This window comes from Vombatus ursinus, unplaced genomic scaffold (genome assembly GCF_900497805.2).
Source record: "Vombatus ursinus unplaced genomic scaffold, bare-nosed wombat genome assembly UNPS02014802.1, whole genome shotgun sequence".
Taxonomy (NCBI): domain Eukaryota; kingdom Metazoa; phylum Chordata; class Mammalia; order Diprotodontia; family Vombatidae; genus Vombatus; species Vombatus ursinus.
In genome coordinates, this window is record NW_020954580.1 from 25,643,772 (window position 1) to 25,666,648 (window position 22,877).

Consider the following 22,877-nt stretch of genomic DNA (forward strand, 5'->3'; position numbering starts at 1 on the left):
GGAGAAAGGCAACCTCCTAAAATTTCTCTTGGGCTTCCAGATTTAGAACTGTGAGCCATCATAGTAGGATCTCTGTTAGACCATGCATTTTAAAGAAGACATTCTCAGATAGACACCATGCAGGCTTAAGAAGTTATCAGTTCCTGATTTTCTTCTTTTCTTATCACATGTACTGATGGGTACTATTTAGGCAAATCTCATAACTTTCTTTTGCTTAGGGAAAAGATTTATTTTACTGTTCAAAAGACAGGTTTTTGCTATTTTGGTTTCCTGTCAGTCTAAAATATCCCTTCCCTAGCTAGTTTTCAAACTCATGTTTATACACAGTTGAAGTCTTCATAGAGTTCCTTTGTTCTTGAGGAGAGATGAAAAGCATAAATAACTTCTACCACAGTGATTTTCACCAGTGGTTTTTTGACTACCAGGTAATAATTGCCAATTTTTTTTGGTGATCACTTGTGTGCCTTTATGAAGGTACATGGTTTCACAAAATGTATTATTTGAATTTATGTCTATACAGTTTTAGGGAGTTAGAAGAATCACCTTAATTTGTTGTGTGAGATCATGTCATATTGTGCTGTGGGAGAATGATGTTCTTAACATTGTGTATGATTAGAAAGTTAAAGACCTACAAATTTCTGAACACTGCCATTTTGGGTCTGTTTCTGAATAAATCCCTTATCCAGTAACAAGTTAATACAAGCTTTATAGTTATGGGCTTAGGACAAATATTGGAAGCTGCTGTCAGATGATAGGGTTAGTTTTTGAGGGATATATGAGTAAAAATGATCCCAAAAGTAGGGCAGAAATGAGGTAGCTTATCTGTTTACTGGACTGAGGAAGCCATTCTTATTTTGACACATAGTAAGCGCTTAATAATTGCTTGTTGTTTTACATTCCTCTGTGGTACTTGGCTTCCTGAATTTACTTGTAAATAAAAGAAAAAACAACTTGGTCTTTCTTATTACTCCTAAATAAATTCCTGGTAGACTGGTGTTTTTTAAGAGACTGACTTAAATGATAAAAGTCTTTTTTTGTATAGGCTATAACTCCTTTTATATTAGATGTTGTCCTGAAAAGTGCCATCAGTTAGATCATTATAAATGAAATCAAATGTTCCAATTAGCTTATGTTATCAGGGCTATTTTTAATTTTTGTTTTGGAATCTACAGTGGTTTTTAACATTTTGAACCCTTTTTAGCTTACCTCTCTCTGCCTTCAGATTCTAGGAGCTGATTTAGTAAACAAACTTCATTGTACTAAGAGAGCTTATTATTTAGAGGAATCCCATTGTGAATCATTTTGTAATTTGAATAATCACTGCCTACAAATTAGGGAATGATTGTATGTTTTCGTAGTTTTTTTTAATGGTGCTTACCTATGCCTCAAATTGTACTTTAGAGAAAAGTGTATGATTTTTATGACTTCGGGGCACTTAATGCCTCCCAGCATCTCTGTCCTGGCTCTCTAGCTCCATTGCTCCCAGTTCACTACTGGCAACTTTCAACTATGCAGCCATCCTTTAACTCTCTCCACCAGGAATTCTAGAGCCCACTTTCTTGTGACTCAGAAGAGAATCAGAGCTCACAGTTTGGGGTTTTCACCAAGACATTGGAGGAACAAAGCCAGGAAAGAAAGTTCTGGCTGGATTGAAGGCTCTGAAGCTTAGAAGTCAGGTTGAATCCTGTAGTTTCAATTAAGGAAATATTTAGGAAGCGCCTGCTTTTGTATAAGATATTTTGCCACATACTGGGGATTCATAGACAAAAAGGAAATAGTTCCTGAACTTTAGGAGCTTCCATTCAACTAGAGGTGTTTATAGTCTTGTGGGAGCTAATCACTCTTTGTTTATAACTCTTCTAAAAAGGCTGGTTTGAAAAATTTTTAGGTTTATCTCATGGTAAATGTTCATTGCTATGAATTTTAGAAAATGGACTAAATTTTTAAAAGTCAAAGTACTGAACCAGGATAGGAAATACTTTTGGCCCCTTCTTCATACTGTCTGGGTAATAACAGTAACAGTAACTCCTACTTAGTACCTTTAAGGTAAGTAACTTAGCAGTTACTAAAAAATTTTTAATGTTGATGAAACTTTATTGGGTCATTTTCACAAACAGTTTAGTATCTGGAAAAAAAACATTAATTATTACCAGTGTTGTTAATTAGAAAGTAATATACGTTGTAGATAAACATTTTATTATCAGAAACCTGTTTACCACAGGTAAAAATAATACAGAAGCCATAGGGATTCATTCATTCCAGGGCATACATTTCCTACCCGGCTCTGCTTTACGCGGATCCTTCTTCCTTTCATCCCTCCTTATTCAGTGAAGGAGGCCCTCTCAGTTTGTGTAGTGATACACTCTATCAGAATTGTTCCACCTGTGGTGACACTAAGGCCACACATAGCCACAGATGCCTCCCTGACTGCAGATGACTAATAGTGGATTGCCTAGGTGTGCAGCCATCCTCTTTGATTACTGGTCACAGCTAAGAAATAACAGAATTTCACCTAACTACATCAATATCTGAGTGACTTGTTAATAGAGGCCTTGTTCCTAGGGATTTTGTTTGTGCTTACAGAACTATGTTATATCAACAAATGTAGATAGATTGATTTGAGTTGGGAAATTTGGTAACCACTTTTTCTTTTTCTTTTCTTTTTTTTTTTTTTTTGAGGTAGGCATCTCTTAATGTAAGTTAGCTTGTAGAATACATTTTAAAAAATTATTTATTAAATGGACTATCAGGAATGAAATTTCAATACTGACCTTGAAATTCTGATTCTTTTATATTGTTATACAACTCTGGAAAATATTTTTCATAATACTTAATATTTTGAATGAATTCTCTTTCAAATTTAGACCTAGAATTAGTACTTAGTACGTTTTTTTGCTTTTCCAGTATATAAAGAGTCTGGGTATTTTAAATTTACTTTCTGTTTGATACACTATTTAATTTATTTTAGGTAGTATCGGTACAGAAGTAGTTGGACAATTGCTTTACTTATAGCTGCTTTTCAAAATGTGTTTGTCATTTCAGTTCTAAATGACTTTCTGAACTTAAGCTGAAATCAAGACCATCTGCTGACTTAGGAATAATTCTAATTGTGTGCTCTGGTTAAATATTTTGTCCTTTATTTCATTCATTTTAGCTGGGGTCAGGGCTTCAGTGTTGTTGTTGTTGTTTTTTTGTTTTGTTTTGTTTTATCATAAAGTCTTATTAGTTTAGCTTAAGCTAAATTGTTTATTATAGATCCATGTAAAATGACAATTATCATTTTAAATATTCTATTTCTTGGTCTTTTTAATTTAAAAACAAAACCCTCACCCCTGGTCTAATGAACTGTTCTTTGAACTTCTCAACAACAGATGTAAGTCTATATAATGGGAAATTTTAACCTTGAAAAAATGATGCTTTTTGCCCTGTTTCACAAGCTTGTCTTCAAAAAAGCTCCACAAGAATAGAAAATAGTAGATGATCTTACCACTGACAATATCACTATAATTATTTACTTGTAGCATATGTAACTGAGTCAGCCCAGATTTGAAGCATTACATTCCTTATTTCTGCAATTCAGAATATGATTCTTTGACATTGTCTTTGTATATAGCATTCCAACTACTTGTCTTCATTATCTCCAGTGCACAATGTCAGGAACAAGTGTTTTTTTCTTCTTGGTAGAATGGCTATTTGCAAAGTTGTTTTATTGTAATATGTTCCCCAGAAGTTAAAATTTTTTTTTGTTTTGTTTTTTTTTAGTCAGTTGAGGTTAAGTGACTTGCCCAGGGTCACACAGCTAGTGTCAAGTGTTTGGTCTGAGGCCCGATTAGAGCTCAGGTCTTCTTGACTTCAGGGCTGGTGCTCTATCCACTGCCCCACCTAGCTGCCCCCAGAAGTAAAAATTTTTCAGAACTTGAGATTAAACGTCATATGAATTTGGGGTTACCTTGACGTATTTGATTCTTCTTAAATTGAGAAAAAATATGATTTATTTACACGTATGTATATATCCATGCGTGTGTGTGTATGCACATATGCATGTGTGTGTATGTGTGTGTATGCACACATGCATGTGTGTGTGTATGTGTGTATACGCACACATGCATTACCACCGCCTACCCCCATACCACCTCTGCCAGATGCAAAAATGAAATCTAATGCAGACTGCTTTTTGAAGGTGCTTTGGCTCAGATATTATTTGCTTGTTTGTTTTTTTTTCATTTCTTCTATCAGTTTGTTTACGTCATGTCTGTTTAACAAGTTACTACTTGTATGTTTTCTGAATAGAGATCCTTCGGAAGGTTCCCATAGACAAAAGCGTTCCCCCAGTCCTGCAGATCATTCTGGCAGTAATTCTTCCCCTTCCAGGGAATATTCACCCCCTGCTGCAAAGAGACGACAAGCTTCTCGGGCTCCAACAAAATCATCGACTCAAAAGCATTCTTTTTCTCCATCTCGCAGGTGGGAGAACATAGGCTTGTATAGGGAAGTACGATTGAGGTTCAGAAATTTGTCTAATTTTAACAAGAAAAATTCTTTTATATACAGTAAAGGAGCTTGGATAGCTACAATGTGTTGGTGCTTTTTGTCATCTATTTATCATAATATATGGTATTTAGAAGTTTTGGTTAGTCTGTTTCATAATCCATTTACTCAGACTCTTACTTTTTACATGATTTGTTTAAAAGGTTGAATCACAGCTTAGTTGACATTGCATAAACACTCAGAGAAACAATTTGTAGAGGAAGGTTGATAATTGTTACTTGCTTTTTGAGGTGAGAAATTTTGTTTTATCAAATTGGTTCATGGCTTAAGAGTTTTCCTTCATGGACTAGGGGAGCTTTTCTCTCTGAGCTTCTCCCTCTGACCTTTTGGGGATTTTCTTTCAAAATGAAACACTCTATTCTGAATTGGGACAGCATTTCAAAACAAACACGCAAACTAGCAACACCTTTTTTGATTGGTGTCTGATCAAGCTATACCTTAATGGCTATATGTCAGGATAGTCCTGTAGTTTACAAATTTGAGTTTTGGAGTACTGGAAAGACTATGTACTTTTATTTTCCCTTTTTTGGTTCAGTAAAGTCATTCTTGTTTTCCCTGAAATTTTGACTTCTGGTCCAAATTTTTGTTTTGTATTGAATTTGATTATTTTTGCCTGAGTTAAAAAGAGAATAAGACCTTTTTTTTTTTGTCAGTGACATTTTTGTTAATTTTGTACTCTGTCTTGTAAATATACCCAGTACTGTTTCCTTTTATGGCAGGCAGGTGGTTGAAAAAGACTTGTAAAATAAAAACTAAAGCTATAAAAGCTGTGTGTGTGTGTGTGTGTGTGTGTGTGTGTGTGTGTGTGTGTGTGTATTTTATGGTTCAGGTCTGATTCAAGTGCCTAGGCACAATTTAGTCTCCCTGTGCTTGGTATTGTTATCTGGGACATGGAATGAATCATAATTTCAGGCTCAGATTGTTCAGATCATTATTGACTGAATTCTCTGGCTGGAGACCATACGGGTTTCGAAGTCCTAGTGTCTGCCCTTTAGCAATGTGCTTTCAAATGCTTCTGTCTGTAGAAACTAGTTTTGGGGAAAATTTTTCTTAGTTTTAGAAAATTACTGTGCTGAATTTTATTTAGGCAGTTTTAAAATTTCATCTCTAACACTCCTCTCAAAAATTTGACAATCCAATAGTGATACATCTTGGTTACTAGAACAAAATGTGGTCCTGGTTATAGATGGGCACCTAATTTGAACATATTTATCATTTGACTTGTAAAGTAATAAGAATGAGTTTTGCTTGCATTGGCTTGCATTGATCATAGTAAGGATGCTTTTGTAATATTTGAATGCATAGCAGTCGCACTTTGAACGTTACCTGTTTTTGTGCTAGTATCTGTGACAATCTGTGTTGTTTTCAGTCAATGAAAAAATAAGTGACCTTTATTTAGAGAAAAGGATATAAAAATCTTTGTAAAGTTAAATGAGACACTGACCAAACTAGAAGTTAAGAGAATAAAATTTAAAGTAGTTAGGGAAAATGTCCTGTTGATGGACAGTGTGGGTTTTGAATTCTTCATTGGATCAGTTAAAATGTTTAAAAGGTTTAGAGATTTGGTTCCTATAAAACAGATAAATTAGGAAAGGATGAGCATTAAAGTTTCTCTGAAGATTATGCCATATATTTTGAATGTTGGAGAAGAGCAGATTTGATGATTGCTTTGATCTTTCGAGAAATGCTTCCTGGAGCCAACAAAATGGTGTTTTTGAAGAAAATAATAACTGATAATGAAACATGATCTTTTCTGTATGACCTTGACATACAGTATGAAACTGTAGTGGGAAAATAGGATGTTCACTAGACCTAGTAGTGTGCCCATCAAAATCAAAGTGAAGGCAAAATTAATTTATTTACAGTCAGTGGAGTTGTTCTAACAGAACTCATACTGCTGGGTCTCGTGGAACTGTGAAGACCTTGAGACATTCTTGGTCTTTGTCTTCTTTAAATTGATCTTTAGGCGTCAGCTAGGTGGTGCAGTGGGTAGAGCAACGGCCTTGAAGTCAGGAGGATCTGAGTTCAAATATGGCCTCAGATCAAACACTTGACACTTACTAGCTGTGTGACCCTGGGCAAGTCACTTAACCCCAATTGCTTTAAAAAAAAAAAGATCTTTAGAGATTCTTGGTGATTGACTACTTTACTATGACAGTATATAATTGATAGATAAGATAGGCTTATGTAGGAACTTTGAAGCCCTTGAAAGTTTCTTTGTGATAGGCTTCTTTACTATGATAGTATTCCAGCTCATGTATTTTGTATGAAGTATTTCTTGAACATAAGTGTTACTATCCAGCTTGATTTTTTTCATTATTCATGAGAGAATTGCTCCTTGTTTATTGTAGGCTTTTTGTAAAAACTAAACTAAGTCTCAAAGAAGATTTTGAGGACATTTGAAAGAATGTGCCTCAGGCTGTGAAGTCAGTTTCAAAGTTGTTTTTGGCTTTATCAGAGTTGTTGGAATACATGTTTGGTCCCCCCAAAGTAACTACTTTGAAGTGAACAACGAATTATTTGGATTTATAAATTCTGATGTTTGTTTAGAAAAACACCAAAAATCTTGTTGCTTTATAGTTAGCATTATGTATCTATATGTTTGGGTGTCTGTGTGAGAGAGATAGAGAGAGAGAGAGAGAGAGAGAGAGTGTGTGTGTGTGTGTGTGTGTAGAAGAAGAGTTTTTCAAGCAAGTATATGTAATTTTAATGGTCTCATTATAGGAAATTAGTTGGAGTTTTTAAGTATCTTCATGTAAATACCATAGAAGAAAGAATGAACAATTACTTTTCTTATCAAGGTCATTCATGTTACAGTTTGAATCCATATCAAATGTGTAAGTAGAATTCCAGGTCATATGTCCCCAGAAATAGAAGAAGTGTTCATCACATTCATTGTCAGACCCTGATGCCTCCTTACTCTTGCCTTCTCTTGGTTGGACACTGACTTCCCTCTAGTCCCCATACCCACCCAGCTGGAGAGAAACCTGAAATCTTCAATTTCTACTGTTAGGTTGACTCCCTCTTTCCCAAAGGTGGTGGGCCACTCCTGGGGCAGACATGCTGATACATCTTAAGGGCTCCTCGTACTTGCCATCTGCCTTACAGCTGAACCTCTAAGACCTCTGGTTCTTTCTACCTACCTTGCTCCTGAACTCTTCCATGCATTGTCTTCCCTACTAGGAATGTGAGTTCTTTGAGAGAAGGAGCTGTTTTTTCTGTTTGTACTCCCCTTGTTTAGCACAGTACTTGGCATGTAGTAAGCACTTAATAAGTGCTCATTCATTCATTTATTCATTCACCATTTTCAATATGGACAAGTGCAGATATGCCAGAATATCTAGGAGTAGGTTGTGAGTCCCTGCTGTGCCTCAGCGGATTTTTAGCTGTTAGCAGTGTTAATGTATGCTAATAAGAAAATACATCTACGAGCCAGAGAAGAGCTCATCATATGCCGGCCCGTGGGGTGGAGGCAGTCAATGTGAGATGCAGACAGTGTACACTACTTTTCTTTTCCTAATCCATGCCAGATAACCTTTATTCTAGCTGTCTTTGCTGAGGTGTGTTGGTAATAGACAGTAGGTATTGTACCCTTATATCATATAGTAACAGTTTTTCCTCTTCAGGTCTTCTACTAGCTTTTATAGCCACTTTTCCTTGAGGTTATGGCTCTTAGCAGTACATACTGCACTCATTTATCAAGTAATTCTCACCATTACCCATGTCCCTTATTCGCTGATAAGTACTTGTGTTCACTGCCGTGGATAATCTTAAGCAAGCATGAGACTCTTGCTTGGGGTTGAGCTTTGTGCTCCCACTGGAGAATACCTCTTGGAGTAGGGAACGTTATTAGTAGCTAAGTCCAGAAAGAAAATACAGAATTTTCTGCCCAGAGCTATCATTTTAAATTGCTTCATTTTTCCTGCTAACACTAGGATTGATAAATTAGTTTCATGATCCTAGAAGTCTACTTACTTAATTATTATATCTTATCTGTTTTTGTTTATTATAAGTTTTTGTATCCAGTTTTAGTATTTAGTGAAGATTTTTTTCTATTTCATAGAAAATAAAGAAGTTGTTTTCTTTTACACACACACACACACACACATATATATATATATATATATTTTTTTTTTTTTTTTCTGTAGGTCTGCTTCCCCAGCAGGACAGCGTCATTCTCCTTTATCTTCCAGGCATCACTCATCCTCATCACAATCAGGGTCATCCATTCAAAGACATTCTCCTTCTCCTCGGCGAAAACGAACTCCTTCCCCAGCCTACCAGAGGACAGCATCTCCACCAGTGAGGCGCTCTCCTTCTCCTTATCCACCTCGGTCCTCGTCTTCTCCTCAGAGAAAGAGGAGTCCATCACGACATCGATCCCCCTTGCGTGAAAAAGGAAGGCATGATCATGAGCGGGCCTCACAGTCACATGATCGACGCCATGAAAGGAGGGAGGGTAAGCATATTTTTAGTGTTTTATACATAGTGTATATATATATATACACAAATATATGCATATATATGTATATAGTTCCTAGTTTGTAGATATAAAATTTCTTTATAACAAATTATTTTGTTGTAACAGAGGCCTTATGCTGTTTGTAGTAAATTTTCAGTAATTTATGCAGACCTTGTCCTGCTACTGTATCATTTGTGTTGAGAAAGTATGATGTTCAGATTGTAGCAGTTAGGCCCACAGAGATAAGTGATTTGTCCAAGCAAAATTTTTTTTTTTGTCTCAGCAAAGCTGAACTTTAAACTCAGTTTCTTGGACTCCAAATCCAATATTCTTTCCACAGATCAAGTAAGTGTAGCTTTTCCATTCCTTATGCACCTTTGTTTCCCATCCTCTTTTATATTCTTTTTTCATCTCTACTCCTTAAAGTGATTTCATGCCATCAGACGTCTGGGATCCTCAGAACTCAACTGGTTCTGATAATTCTTTTATTCTCTCCCATATATCTGTAAAGACTCTAGGTCTTGAGACTATAGGGGAACTCTAGGGTTTTTCCAGCTATATTATCAGTACATTACCTCTATATTAGACAACTTCCCCTAAAAAATCACAGATTCTTGGAACCTGTTTACTTCTTATCAAATGAGGTATTTGTAAAAGTGCTTAACATAGTGCCTGGCACATAGTAGGTATGATATAAATACTTATTCCCTTGCTCATAAACAGATCATGTCCCAAACTTTATTTGTTTAAACACATACTAAGGTCTGCTACCTCTGTTCATTATAGCAATAGACTCACTTTTATCTCAGGCTTTAATAAATAAAGTGAACATCTAGTCAAGTTGTTTAAAAATAATGCTACTTTTACTTCTCTGTGAAAAACTAGAAAATGCTGTCATTATAGAGCATTGCAGGTTGCTGCATATTGGAAAGGATGTCTTTAGGTATTTCAAGGATAAAGAGGGATGTGAGAGTGGCTTTATACCAGGCAGAATGCCACTCAGATGCCTCATTCTTTTAATGTCTCAGAAAAGAGAAACTAGTATTAGAGAAAGGAGATCATTTATTAAAATAAAAATAGTTGGTAGGTGAAATGAAAATTTACTTGGTTTGGCCTTTGAACCTTAGCTGACATTATTTAAGAATAGGTCTTTGGAAATTAGGGAATTCTGAGAAAGGAAAAAGTTAACCCTCTCCGTCCCCCTTCTAAGGAGATTTCATTCATGTCTGCTGCCCATCCTATCCAGATGAAACTCTTCATTCTATACCGGATGTTAACCAGGTGCAAACTTAAGGCATCCCTCTGAAGACTTGGAGTTTCTGTTTTCTGTATTTTAGGTCTGTTAGCACATTCAAGTAGCCTATCCTGTTGCCCATTAGACCTTCATAAAGACTAATTTTATGTTTGTGTATAGTCCAGATTTTGGCTGCTCAGGAATATCTTTCATTTATAGCATTGTTTGGAAATAACTCATTTGCAATTGTTTTTAATAGAACTCTAATGAGAACTACCTCTAGAAAATGCAGTACTTACCGTTTGTGGAAGTGAATTGTATTTTGAAGTATTTTTACATCATTTCTACCTTACTGGAAATGCTTGATAAAATTCATGGAGTAATTGATTTGATTTTCATAATTCTTTATAGAGACTAGAGGCAAAAGGGATAATAGAGAGAAAGAAACTAGAGAAGAACGAGAGTATGACCAGGACCAGAACTCTTCTAGAGACCACAGAGACGACCGAGAATCTCGAGAGGGCCGAGATCGGAGAGAGACCAGGGACACAAGAGACCGAAGGGAATTAAAAGACTCCAGAGATGCCCGAGACTCCAGGGATGTGAGAGATTATAGCAGAGACAACAAAGATACCCGTGACCAGAGGGACTCGCGATCTACGAGAGATGCCCATGAGTACAGGGAGCGTGAAAATCGAGACGCCCACCGCAAGGAGGACCCTTACCAAGAAGACTCTCGGGGCTATGGAAGGAATCATGGCAGAGAAGAGAGTTCTCGAACTGAAACGAGGAATGAGTCTAGAAATGAATCTCGAAATGAAAATAGGAGTGACCGGACGGGCAGAAGTAGAGGCAGAGGTCCAGAATTGCCTGAAAAGGGTACTGTTTGGGTCTTATTTTATCTTATTCATCTTATTTATTTATTTAACTGTCTTAGTTATTTAAAGATAGCAGCATTTCATCTAATGTCTTCTCTGAACATAAGTTTCTTATAAATGCTACATTTTTGTTGTGATTTTCTGATCATTGTTGTAGCATCATACCACTATACTGTGTTGTAAAAAAATTGAGCTGACCCTCCTCTCCCCCCAAAATGAACAAACAAACCAACCTAAAAACAAATAGGAGCTGGAGGGAGAGGGGTCACTTATTGGAAAGTCATCAGTCATGATTAGTTAGAAGTGTCAAAGGCAATGTCAGGAAGATACATGTGCAAATGCACACATGCACCGATGAATCAAGAGGAAATGAAATCTCTAACAGAAAAATTTAAAGTCACTGTGGTTAAAGTGAGTGAATGAATGAAACAAGAAGTAGATAGCTGAATTTACCCCTATATTTATGCCTTCCTAAATCATCAAACTATCTCTCTAAACCCCTGGGCTTTATCTTCCCCAGGCCTGCACTACTTCCTTCTTTCTTTTCCTTCTGTAGTCATTATTCCCCAGAATCTTCTACTGAACTTCAGTTTTCCATGCATTATGACTTCTTAAACTTTAAAAGTGGGGCAGCTAGGTGGCGCAATGGATAGAGCACCAGCTCTGGAGTCAAGAGGACCTGAGTTCAAATCTGGCCTTAGACACATGGTACTTACTAGCATTGTGACCCTGGGCAAGTCACTTAACCCCAATTGCCTCACCAAAAAAAAAAAAAAAGACTTTAAAAGTGTGAGATCTGGATTAGTCCATGCCTCCCCTGTCTCTCCTCCGCCCCCCTTTCACTTTTTTATTACCTAAAGACTGTGTTCTAGCATTCTTGACACAGACACCCAGGTTTTGCTTCTATTGTCCTTGATGTATGTACATTCCTAACATTCTATACTTTTACTATCCTCTAAACTGAAACTGATAATCAGCTGAATTTGTTCCTTCCCCAGAACGCTCTCTCTATGTTGGCCTATAGTCACACTATGTCAGTGTATGCTTAATAAACAATATAGTGCTTTAAGGTTTGTAAAGCACTTCACAAATATCTCATTTTATTCTCATAACAGGGAGGTGGGTACTATTATTATCATCCTTTTTACTTCCTCTCCCATAATGTAGACCTTGAGTAAAAGAAACTTTCTTATTTCTTTAGTATTTAAGCTTTCCCAGGATGCTACCATTGTAACTTTTAGGACAAGTTAACTGGTTTTTTTAATTCTGTAATTTCTTTTGTTTGCCATGTTGTCCAGTTTTCCCAACTAGATTATAAACTAAAGACATTGTCTTTTTTTTTTTTTAATATCCTCTGTGATGCTTAATACAGTTCTTTATATAGTAGGTACAACAATGATTGTAGACTCTTCTCCTAAAGACGTTGTTGCTGGTTTATTTGACTACTAGTCTTACTTGATTTCTTCATGACTAGAACATAGCAAACAATGTCCCCATCAGTGGCCAGAATTGTGACAGCTTTAACTTTTTACAATGGTTTGAATTGGAAACAAGCAAAGAAGACTGCTTAGTAGAAAAAACCTATGCACTTTATTCAGAAAGCTACAACTCCATTTTTTCACTAAGATTCTTGTCTTGGTGTTATGTGATGGGCAGTTGCCAGGTGACTAGCAACTCCCAAATGTTTTTGACTTAAAACAAAGTTGATTACCTTAAAAGGGTTTCCAGTTTTGTTTTTTTTTTTCCTGAGTGGTAAACAAAGGACTGAAGGGAGATGGTAGAAATTAACACACAGATTCTTGGAAATAAGTCTAGAGAAGGTCTATAAAGATGACCTCATTTCAGAATTCTAGTGTGGAGAGATTTATTGATGACCTTATTCATTGATGTGGTAGACGGCTAAGTATTTGGTAGGTGCTTTGGACTCAGATGGTACCCAGGAGGTGCTTATGATTAACCGAAGGCCAAGTCAAGCCATATATTTCTAGCCCTCTGCAGAGGGCCCAGGAATTTCCCCTAGGTTGGTGAGAATTCTACGTTAGGCTGTTTGTTCTTGAGTAGCTACCTGTTCCTGTTCTAGCCTTACTTTTATTCCCAGGGGTTAGGGACGTTAAGGTAGCAACTGCGATTTTCTTTGAAAATGGAGTTTTGACCAGTATGTTTTTTGAAGGTGTTTTGGAAAGCCCAAGCTACCACATCTCTTAAACTTTCTTGATTTATTACCAGGAAATTGTTGATACATTGTCAGTAATATTTGACACCATTAGGACTTTCTGATACTGTCAGGTTGTACGATGCCTAAAAATGTAAGTAGAAAGCATTCAATTTTAGAAGGGCCTTTGAATGGTAGGCAGAGCTATAGTTGAATGGACCTCAGGTCTTTGCTACCCCATTATTTAAAGCTTTTGTAGCACTGGGTTTTGTAGGATTGAGCAGAGAATAAATGCTATTATGATACTCTGGCTAAGCATTTGAACTTTTATCAAGATTTCTTAGTTGTAAACTGTATTCAGAACAAAGATATGGGACATAATTTGTTCTTAAGGTATTCCTTTAAGTTATCATTGAGAGCAGGTGGCATTTACATAGTAACAAGAGAACTCTTATATGGATAAGTTTTTCTTACTTCATAATTACATAAGCTGTCTTCATTTTTAGAGAGGGGGAAAACATGTTGATTTGACAAAATCTGTCTGTGATCCAGGATTGAAGATCAGGTCTTCTAATTCAATATTCTGTCTGTTTAATGCCCTTTAATTTACAAATAGAGAAAACATTTTCTTGATGCTGCAATCAGAGCAGGGCAAACAAGATGGTGAAATAACTTAAAACTTCGTCATTCAAAGTGGATTTGAAGAAATCTTTAGCTTGGTGAGAAGCTTTGTGGATTTGGTAAACAGCATGATCATGGTCCTCACATACTTGAAGAGATATCGGGTAGAGAGGAATTACACTTCCCTAGCAAGTACAGCTATCCAAAAGTAGTATGTCAGCATGGTGATTTCCACGTATTTGGAGGCTGGCTGACTGCTTGTAGTGGTGGGAGTTAATGCTTCAAGTAGGAGCTGGACTGGATGATTGATTCCTCAAGGCTCTTTCAGTTGAGTTTTTATTTTTTACTGGGGTACTTTATGGTGCTCTTTGTGAAGATGGTGTTTGCAGAACCCTGCTAAACAAAATAACGTACATTTGTGTGAATATCTTTTTTTCAGGAAGTCGAGGAACAAGAGGATCTCAAGTTGATGGGCATAGTAGTAGTGGAAACTACCATGAAAGCTGGGAATCTCGAAGTGGATATCCTGAGAGAGACCGTTACGATGCCAGAGATCAGCCTAGGGATTCGTCCTTTGAAAGAAGACATGGAGAAAGGGACAGACGTGATAACAGAGAGAGAGGTATAAAAACTTGTACACATTAATGCATGCATATTAAATTAGAGTAAGAAGAATTAGTGGCAAGTTTTGTTTTTATTGAAAATGAAAACTGTTTTAATGAAAAACTGTTTAGAGAATCCTGCTTCTCACTAAGCACAGTGACCCATGTGGATACATACGCTTAGAACATTTTCTAACATTCTTTTGTGATACTTTCTCTCAGTATAAAGAGATTATAATGGAAATAGTTGGCTGTTGACATCCCCTAGACAGACCTTTAACAACTCTGGCAACTTTTTCCTTTTAAGAAAAACCACCATCTCTTTTTATTTATGTTCCCAATCCTGCTCTTCCCCCAAGTTTGTCAACTCCTGACCCAATCACCAGCTCAGGTAGCCTGCCAACACTCTTGTCCTTTTTTGGGTACCCTAAAAGATTGAAGCAGAACACTTTAGGCCCAAGTACTGGGACATGAGGAAGCCAGTACGCTTTTTTGTTTGTTCTTCCCATTTGTAGCCTTTGGTTACAATGCATAAAAGGGTCTTTAGGACCTACGTGACCCTACAGGGCCTTAGATTGGACAACCCTTCGAAGCCATCTACCATCTGTAGTGAGAGTAGTTACTGCTAGAGAGATGGGAATTGAGCAGGAAAACCTTTTTATTTAAAAGTTTTCTTTCCCCTACTTGCTTATTTCTTTCCTAATGGAAAGAAATAAGCAAGTAGGGGAAATATGAGTAAGATTTTTTTCATCTTTGAGTGTCATGCCTTATGTTTTGGTGTATATATATTAAGCATGCAATCTTTTGTTAATGTAACAAATATCCATAAATTTTTTTAAATTTTTAACTGTTTTGATATTAGAATTGATGCATTTAAGAAAAGTTTTTTTAAAGCAAGCTTTATTGTCTGTTCATGTTAATGTATTTAGATATTTAATATTTTGTGGAAAAGGTCTGTGTAACCTTGATTGGTTACTAAAGTAAGGAATGCTGTAACGCTGAGGTTAATATAGTATGAAGTTTTATGGACCTGGGAATTGAATGTTGATGCTTTACTGTGGTCAGCATCAAATAGGTAATAAATCTTGGTATGGGTAATGATGGAGGGGAGAATATGTCTATAAGATGGAATTCAGAATAGAGACTACATTCTTTTAGCAGAAAGACAACTGAACTTTGTCCCTGGAGAGCTCTGTCCTCTATCCAGTCAATGGGGTAGTTTTACTTATCACTTCATGAAAATTTCAGTTTTTGTTAAGAGAAGTGAACATGAGATTAGATCAAAGGGGAAGCAAAGTAAAAATATAAATTTTTTCTTGGTAAAGATTTCAATATATGTAATTGGCAATTATGTTTATAGTTTCTATCTGTTCAAAAATTTTTTTATTTTAAATAGGGTATGTCCTGCCAGTATTTTTTAAAGTTTGTTTTTGTTCTCTAATGGGTGTGTGATCTAGCTATTACTTTTAGTTACTTGATGAAGGCCTTAAAAGGCTTTAATCCAGTCAGTAGGTTTCTTAATTATATAGATTGTATGAATGACTGAAACCTACGGATTAAAAAAGACCAGACTAAAAAGGAACAAAACAAATTTCTCTATATATCAAATTATTTTAAATTAACATTTTAGTACTTGTCTTATGTTTAGCATTAGCCAAGAATATCTGCTGTCAGTGGCTCATTTTAAGATCTGTAAGCATTTTTGTCTTTTTTTTTTTTAATACAAAAAGTTTTTTTCCAAAATTCATTGTCACTCCTTACCAGAGTATGTAGAGCATAGGACTCCTTAATTAAAATCCTTTTTAATTGTAAACTTTTGTGGTAGGCACTGTCTTACCATGCACAGTGTGCACTTGTTGAACATAGTCTGATTCCATGGAAAATAGCTCACTTGCCCTTATGGCCACAGTTACCGCCGCTATGTGAATAACTTTTAAATTTATATCTCCAGGTCTAACTCATTAATTAGGTTTTTTAATCTTGTTTCTCCTTATAATCTAGTTCCCTACCTATGGACTTGTCACTTGTATTCATTCAATGAACACATACTTCTTAAGTATCTGTTTTGATTAAGGTTCTTTTGAAGGGATACATAGAGATATAAAGGAGTTCTATCCTCAAGAAACTTAGAAAGATGATATACAAACACAAATAACTTTATTACAGAATAACATCAGGTGCCATAATACAGGATGTTCCAAAAGTCTTAATGCAGTTTTAAGTTTTAAGCCTTTTAAACTTAACTTGTATATGCAAATTGTTTGACAAACCTTAAAGTGTGATACAAATGTTAGCTATTGTTTATAAGAGCCGTATGAAAAGTGTAAAATGATTTCAGAGAAAGCTATCATTTATAACTGAGGTGATCAGGAAAAAAGATATATTTTAAACTACTTGCCCTCTTATTAGAGAATTTCCAGCCATCTCTATTTATATCTTTTTTCTTGACCATTACATCCTGAACAGTCTCTTTCTGATGGCTTCTCTGGATCCATTTTACTATTCCTTATTGGACAAAACCTGCTTCCATTAAAAAAAATTTTTTTTGTCTTTTTGAACTTGTTAACAATTAGCATTAACCTTTCCATATAGAAAGAACACAAAAATATGAATAGCATGTACTTTTAAAAAAGTATGTAATAAAAAATATTTCATTGACATTCTTATTTCTTTTTTGACAGTCACCATCACTAGTTTCTGTTTGCTGCTTAGGGCTTCCCTGCCCCCCCCCCCCCAAAAGCCAACTCAACAAACTCCTCCTCTTGTTACAAGTAAGCACAGCCAAGCAATACAAATATATACATTGGCCATGTCCAAAAATTTATGGCTCAATTTGCACCTAGTCTACTACCTCTTTGTCAGAAGGTGAGAAGCATGATATCATTGGTCCTCTAGAGTTGTGATTGGTCTTTGCATTGAACAGAATTTTTAAGTATTTATCTCAAAGTTGTTTCTCTCTCTCTGTCTCTCTTTTTTTTTTTGTTAAGGGAAGTTGTTTTTCTTTACAATGTTGTAGGCACTGTATAAATTGTTCTTCTGGTTCTGTATGTATTATTCTGCTTCTGTTCCTATGAATCTTCCCAGGTTTCTCTAAATCATTATTGTGGTGCAAAAAGAAAAACATTGCATTCATGTATTGTAATTTGTTCAGCCATTCCTCAATTGAGGGACACCCCTTGGGTTTCTAGTTCTTTGCTACAACAAAAAGTACCGTTATGGATATTTTTGTACTGCTGGAGCAGTTCACAGGTCCACCAATAATGTCCTGTCTTCACATATTCTCTTTAACAACTGTCATCTTTTTGTGTCATCTTTCTTAGGGTTCCGTAAATTACTGCCTGTGGGCCAAATAGGCCCTTGAACTAAGAATAGTTTTTATATTTAAAAATAATTTTTTTGTATTTTAAAATTTAAAAAACTACTCTTAGTTTGCTACCCTTACTAAAATAGGCTGCAAGCTGGATTTGCTGACCCCTGATCTTTATCAGTCTGATGGATTTCAGGTGGATCCTTAAAATTATTTTAATTTTCATTTCTCTTATTGTAAGTGATCTGGAACATTTTTAATATCGCTATTGATAGCTTGCTTTTCTTCTTTTGAGAACTGCCTTTTTATAACCATTTACCTATTGGAGAATGGCTTTTGGTTTTATATATTTAAATTCTTTATATCAGACCTTTACTGGAGAAACTAAAAAGATTTTTTCCCATTTAACTATTTTTCTTTTAAATTTAACTGTGTTGATTTTGTTTGTGCAAAAGCTTTACAATTTTGTGTAATTGAAATTGTTTATATTGTCTTCTGCACAAGAATTCTTTCCCATTCATAGTTGTCAAAGACATTACCTTCCTTGGTCCTCTAATATATTATGTGACCTTTTTACCTAGGTCATGTATATCCATTTTGATGTTATTTGAGTGAATAAGTAGGAGCTATTGTTCCTAATCTGATTTCTACCAGACTGCTTTCCAGTTTCCCTTGTAGTTTTTGAATCTTTACTCCAGCAGCTGGGGTATTTAAATTTATTGAAAACTGTGGTACTGTGTTTGTTGTGTACCTAATCTGACCCACTGGTCAACTTTTCTATTTTTTTTTAAAACAGTACCAAATAGTTTTATGATTACATTTTTGTAGTTTAGTTTGAGATCTAGTACTTTGAGTGCCCTTCCTTCTCACTTGAGAGTTTTGATCTTTTGTTCTTTGGGATGAAAATTATTTTAGCTGTATAAATGATTGATATGGCACCAAGTAAGTAAATTAATGTAGGTAGTATTGAGATTTTTTATTATTATTGAAATGGACCAACCATGAGCAGTTAATATCTCACTAGTTTTTTAGGTGTAGCTCTGTTTCTGTAAAGAGTGTTTTGCAGTTAGTTATATAATTCCTTTCTTTTGTCTTGATAGATGTCTCTGAAATAGATATTTTATATATTTTGTAATTATTTTGAATGGAATTTTTTTCTGTCCCTTTCTGTTGCAGGGTTATATTGATAATGTGCAGAAATACAAATGACTTATGTGGGATTATTTTGTATCCTATTACTTTACTGGAGTTATTGTTTTTCTCTGCTTTTCTCTTTCTGCTTTGTCTCTTTCTGGTTTTAGGTATCAAGACCATATTTGTATCATTGAAGGAATTTGGTAGGATCCCATCTTTTCCTATTTTTGCAAACAGTTTGTGTAATATTGGAATTGTTCTTTGAATGTTTGATAGAATTCACTTGTAAATCCATCTGGTCTTGTGTTAACCCTTCCCCCTCCCCTTTGGGCAGCTGGTTACTTTTCAGAATGTCTGGCTTCTTCCACTTTGGGAAGAGCCTTATTTGCTTAACTCCCAGGTGTTGAGAGGTTTTTTCCTTCTATTTCACATTTTTTTTTCTGTCCTCCAACCTCTTAATATTGTCATATTGAACATTGAACATTTACACTCTTTCTCTTTGATTTTTGTTTTTTCATTTTGTTTTCACATTGGAGCCTTTCCTCCCTCCCTCCCTACTCTCCTTTTTAAGGAATATTTCATTCTCCATTATAACTTGGAGAGTAGATAGATGTTCCTGGAGCTTATTTTCTCTGGGAAGGAGACTAGCCAAAACTTTGAGCATGAATAGTCTCTTCTCTGTGACAAATAAAATACCACACATTCTTTGAAGATCCCTGCAAAATTCTTCTTGCTTCCCATTCTTGTTGGAAATGATCTGCGTTTTTTTTTCCATTTGTATTAGTTGGTTCCCTGGATAACACCTGGGGCTAACTGGTTATAGGTCTTCAATCCAGGATTTGGGACACTTCCTCTCTATCCTACTCTACCCTATTGATACATTAGTTCAGTCTTGCTAACCATTTATAAATCATCTTTCTTATCTTGTATAAATTACCTTGTCTTATCAGCTGTTATGATCTTCTTGAGTCCTTCTTTTCCCATTTCATCTCCTTTTCTTGATTGAGTTCTCCTGCTTCTCCTTCTGTTCATCTTCCTTCCCATTATGTCCCTTTGCAATTTTTTTTGTTTTGTTTTGTTTCTGCAGTTTTTCAGTCCCTCAGGTCCTTTACCTTCAATCCTGAAGCGCTGGTTGCTTATTGGGCATTTCAAACTGGATGCCCCAGACACAGTTTAAATTCAGCATATCTGAAACTAAGCTCATTATCTTCCTCTCTCCCTTCCCTAAAACCTCCTTTCCACTAAGTTTCTACCAAACTTCCCTGTTTCTTTTGCAGGCACCACCATCCTTCCTGTCACTCAGGTTTGTAATCTTGATACCCTGGACTCTTTATTCTCCCTCATTCCTTATATTCAGTCACTTGCCAGATTCTGTCATTTCTACCTTCACAGTATTTCTTGTATCCAACTCTTTCCCCTTCATTCCCACAGCTCTACCACCTTAGTTGAGACCTTTATCACCTTTCTTTTAAACAATTAAAATAGCCTCCTATTAAGGCTTCTTACCACTAGTCTCTCACCACTCCAGTTAGGTTGCCAAAGTAGTTTTCTGACCATGTGACTCCTCATCAACTCCAGTGGCTTAAAATTAAATATAAACTCCTCTGCTTAGATTTTAGGGCTCTATATAACTTGGCTGCAACTTATCTTTTCAGCCTCATTGTACATTAATCCTTCTCATATTCTGCAGTCTAGCTACATTGGCCTTTTCTCCGTTCTTCACACATAATACTCGTCTCCTGTCTCTATGCCCTTTGCATTGGCCATTCTCCAGTTTTGGAATGCACTCTCTCCTTAATCCCTGCCTCAGAGAGTCCCCTGTTTCCTTTAAGATATAGTTCATATACCATCTTCTATATGAAGATGAAAATTTACTGAGCTTTCATCTGCTAGTGTCCTTCCTCCTAAACTACCTTGTATTTAACTATTTTATATTGATGCCTCACATGTTTTTCATGTCTCTTTATGTCTCCTTCCTTGCCAGCAGAGTCTGTTGCCTTCTTTTATACCTGTATCCCCAGACCCTAGCATAGTGCCTAAAATATAGTAGACACTTCAAAAATACTTATTGACCCTGAATCCTTTTCCTCCTTTAGCTTGGATCCTTTTGTTCCTCTTCTTTCAGAAAGTGATATTTTTCCCCATAGAGTGTGAGCTCCTTGTGAACAGGCCTTGTCTTATTTTTCTCCACATGTCCTCAGCACTTTACATAGTGTTTTGCACATAGCAAATGCTTAATACATGTTTTCTTTGAGTCTTCCCAAATTCCTTTACCTCAAATTCAATCTCTAGTCTCTTTCACAATTCCATATCCATTCAGTTCATGCCAATAATTCCCTATACTGCCTCTGTTCCCACTGGAGCCAGAAGTGGATTCTAGTCTTTTTGTTTATAACTATAAGATTCTGTGAAAGTAGTTGAATTTTCCTGTAAAGTAATGATATTTTCCTTGTTGTTAATATAAAGAGTTTGAATTAAATGGCCTTAAAGCTGTTTTTTTTAACCATTTAAGTTCCATAATATTTTATATCTTCTGCCTGTATAAATGTACTTCCTTCATTTTTGTGGGCAGAGGTAGGTAAGATCGGTTTCAGGAAAAATTAGATTTCATGAGGGTCACAGCCTCATTGCTTGGAACTCCTTATTTAGAAACTTTGCTTTTATCAACATTATACTTCTGTGTGTGTGTCTGTGTGTATATATAATATTATTAATATTAATGTTTCTTTAGCACTTTAAGTTTTACAAAACAATTCCCTCAGGACAGTCTTGTGAGTCAGTTTATTATCATCCCCATTTTTTTGATTAGGAAACTGAGTCTCAGGGAGCTTAATTGACTTGTCCAGTGTCACGTGGCTTTTAGGTGTCTGAGTAGAGACTTAAAACCTTATCTTCTGATTCTGAGACCAATTGACTTACCTAGTGGGTTGATGCATATCCCCTCTTTTTTTTCCAGTCTACTGACTGAGCTATGTAATAATGACCTTTTATTTTTAACGAACTGTCAGTCCTCAGGTATGAATGTAAGAAAATCATAACAGTTTTAGAGTTCTATATTGAACATGTTCAAATGTTATGCTTTATCCAGCAACCTATCCCTCAACTTTTCAGTCATAGTTCTGAACATGGTCACTCAATTCAGCAGTAGGACAACTTTAACATTTCATGTAGCTTTTCTTTCTCTCACACACAGATATAGAATGCACAAAGTAGTTATGTGCTCATAATACAGTAGTATTTATTTTACTTGAAAAAATGCATAATTTAGCAGTTGTTAATAAACTAACATCCTAGGTAAAAATCCACCTGAGTAATCAGTCATTTAATAGATTAAACATTTTAATTACTAGACACTAATTGCTAAGTATCACATGATACTTTTCAATTTTCATTGAAAGCAAAAGCAAAACAATTTTTGCTTTTTTACTTTTGAATATCATTTCGAGGTTACTAAGCTTTTGGCACATAAAAATCCATAAAGCTCTCCAGCCTTTTGAAATGAGTTCATACTTTGTTTTAATGTATTTATTCCCTCAAAACCCCCTTGTATCTTTTTGCCTGTTGTAGCCAAAAGGTATGAGTATGAATATTATGAGTGTAATTGTTAACCTTCCCTTAGCCCACCTCCTAGCCCTTTCCTATTCCCATTTACATTCTGTATTTGTCTACCCTGCTGCTCTTTTCCATTTTTGTGAGTGATTTCCTTGAGTCTTGAGAACGTAGAGATGATACCTGAAGAGTAGAATGGGTGGAAAGTGAAACTGGACCAGTGTGATGGAGCCCATCTTTGCACGTAAAGATATGAATGCAGTGAGAGTTGTGGATTGGAGAATATGGAGGAATTTTTAGGTGGCATAGTGGATCAGCTCTGGCCTTGGAGTCAGGAGAACCTGAGTTCAAATCCAGCCTCAGACAAATGACACTTACTAGCTGTGTGAC

General features: G+C 35.8%; 1 protein-coding gene across 8 annotated transcripts in view; it reads left to right on the forward strand.

Annotated features, from left to right (window-relative positions):
* The window catches only part of ZC3H13 (zinc finger CCCH-type containing 13), an 80,060-nt gene that overhangs the window by 30,496 nt on the left and 26,687 nt on the right, over positions 1-22,877 (forward strand). For 5 of the 8 annotated variants that reach the window (XM_027873569.1, XM_027873573.1, XM_027873571.1 and 2 more), the window contains 3 exons: positions 8,697-9,007; positions 10,656-11,123; positions 14,335-14,517. In XM_027873569.1, coding sequence (XP_027729370.1) covers positions 8,697-9,007; positions 10,656-11,123; positions 14,335-14,517 — 962 coding nt within the window. Of the gene's footprint in view, positions 1-4,290; positions 4,465-8,696; positions 9,008-10,655; positions 11,124-14,334; positions 14,518-22,877 lie in introns of all 8 variants that reach the window. The other 3 variants (XM_027873566.1, XM_027873568.1, XM_027873567.1) reach the window with 1 other exon arrangement.